The sequence below is a fragment of the Piliocolobus tephrosceles genome, unplaced genomic scaffold, assembly GCF_002776525.5.
Source record: "Piliocolobus tephrosceles isolate RC106 unplaced genomic scaffold, ASM277652v3 unscaffolded_3018, whole genome shotgun sequence".
In the NCBI taxonomy this organism is placed as follows: Eukaryota; Metazoa; Chordata; class Mammalia; order Primates; family Cercopithecidae; genus Piliocolobus; species Piliocolobus tephrosceles.
In genome coordinates, this window is record NW_022313399.1 from 1 (window position 1) to 2,233 (window position 2,233).

The 2,233-nt window shown below is 63.5% G+C and overlaps 1 protein-coding gene across 1 annotated transcript; it reads left to right on the top strand.

The window, feature by feature from the left end:
- Nucleotides 1–242: 242 nt before the first annotated feature.
- On the top strand, nt 243–2,227 carry LOC111531938 (tafazzin; the record flags this gene model as incomplete). Its single annotated transcript, XM_023199220.2, has 4 exons — nt 243–660; nt 794–922; nt 1,881–1,926; nt 2,156–2,227. Coding segments are annotated over exons 1-4 (356 nt in total), but the record flags the coding sequence as incomplete, so codon positions are not given.
- Between the last annotated feature and the right edge of the window lie 6 nt (nt 2,228–2,233).

Genomic DNA, 2,233 nt, shown 5'->3' on the forward strand with positions numbered 1-2,233 from the left:
GAGGTCGAGGCTGCAGTAAGCCGTGATCGCACCACTGCACTGCAGTCCGGGTCTGGCTGGACCCTGTGTCAAACAAAAAACAGAAACACTAGAGAAACAAAAGCCGAGCTCAGGCGGCTGCCGGAAAACTGGAGCCCCCGCGGGGTTGAGGCTACTTCCCGCCGCCCCGGGGCTGGCCTCGCTGCCGTCAAGCGGCCCGGGCGCACTTTGCGACAGTCGGTGGGGCCTGGCACCGGCGTAGGTTCGCTTTCCGGCAGTTGCGCGGGGCCGGGGCGCCAGCGCCCGCCTTGTCGTTTCCTCCGGTTGCGCATCGCGCCCGCGGCCTGTGACCCCGGCGACCGCTCCTCAGTGACAAGAGAGCGGGGCCGGGCGCGGCTCCGGCCTGACCTGCGAAGGGACCTCGGTCCAGTCCCCTGTTGCGCCGTGCCTCCCGTCCGTCCGTGCGCGGGCCAGTCAGGGGCCAGTGTCTCGAGCGATCGAGGTCGCAGACCTAGAGGCGCCCCACAGGCCGGCCCGGGACGCGGGGAGCGCCGGCCACGGGCCAGGTGGGGATGCCTCTGCACGTGAAGTGGCCGTTCCCCGCGGTGCCGCCGCTCACCTGGACCCTGGCCAGCAGCGTCGTCATGGGCTTGGTGGGCACCTACAGCTGCTTCTGGACCAGTGAGTGGACCCAGGCCGAGGCAGGCCCGCCTGGGTACCTATGCCCGGCCGGAGGTGGGACTTAGGGTGGGGGACGCCGCGGCCCCGACCTGGTGGGCGAGCCCTGAGCGCCTGACCTCTCCTTTCCCGCCAGAGTACATGAACCACCTGACCGTGCACAACAAGGAGGTGCTGTACGAGCTCATCGAGAACCGAGGCCCGGCCACGCCCCTCATCACCGTGTCCAATCACCAGTCCTGCATGGACGACCCTCATCTCTGGGGTACCCGGGCCAGTGTGCTGGGCAGGGGGAGGAAAGGCGAGGATTCGGGACGGCCCCAGCCTTGTCAGAACAAACCCCTTCTCGCTGCCTTTTCATGGAGCCCTGGCACTCTGGTTTCCGGGTGTTCTGCCCCAGGGCTGACTTTGATTTGTGACTCCTGCAGCATCCCCTGAGGGAGCATGATTTGGAGAGGGCCTTGGGCATGGAGCAGGACCAAGGAACGGCCACAGGGCAGGTCTTACAGCTCCTTTAACGTCAGTCCTGGAGAACCCTCTGTTCTCTAAACCATCCAGGGCCCCACAGTCTTGGGAAAAAATTGGGGGTCGGACATAGGATATCCTGTGAGGAAGTTCTGGGCCAGGGACTGGAAGCCCAGTGTCCTGGCTCCAGGTTTGCCCCTGGCTGGGCGGGTACCCTTCAGCCCTATTTGGGAGCCTGGTTGCCACACCTAGAGGTTCCTGCTCTGCTGACTTCACAGGAAGTTGGCTCTGGTAACCAGATGGCTGGGTGGAGGGGTGCCCAGGGCTTCCACTTCTGAACAGAAGGGTTAGACTGTCCTAGAGCTCGTGGGGAGCCACCTGGCCGCACGGGAGCCCTTCAGAGCTCATCCTGGCTGCTGGGTGGAGAAAGGCCTATAGATGTCACAAGTGGATCCTGGGAGGCCTGGGCTGGTGGCAGTGACAGTACAGGGAGAAGTATAGAAGAAGGGGCATTGTCCAAGTATATTGGGGAGGTAGGCAGTCCAGGTGCAGTGATCAGTAAGATGTGGAGGGTGGCGGAGAGGCAGGAGCCAGGGAGAACTGAACGGTCTCGCCTACGGGTCTGAAAGATGCCACTTAGGGCTGTAGGGAAATGGTAGTGCTGCTGTCCTTGTCTCTCATTCCCTGAAATGGGGTGAAGGAAGGGCACTCCCTGGGGATATGGGAAGTTGGGGCATGAAGTCTTTCCTCTCCTCTAGGGATCCTGAAACTCCGCCACATCTGGAACCTGAAGTTGATGCGTTGGTGAGGAGGAATGGGCCCCTCGAAGTGGGCCGGGCCGGCCCCACCTGCCTCTGCCCAGATTTGCCCTCCTCCTGCTCTGCCCAGGAGGTGGCGTCCAGCAGTCCAGGCAGGGCATGGGGTGGGGCCCCGCAGGCCCTCCCCTGTGCCTCCCTTCTGCATGCCAATGCTGGGGGCAGGGTTGTGGAGCGGGGTGCAAGGGGCAGGACTAATTGCATCTGTCCCTGCTCAGGACCCCTGCAGCTGCAGACATCTGCTTCACCAAGGAGCTGCACTCCCACTTCTTCAGCTTGGGCAAGTGTGTGCCTGT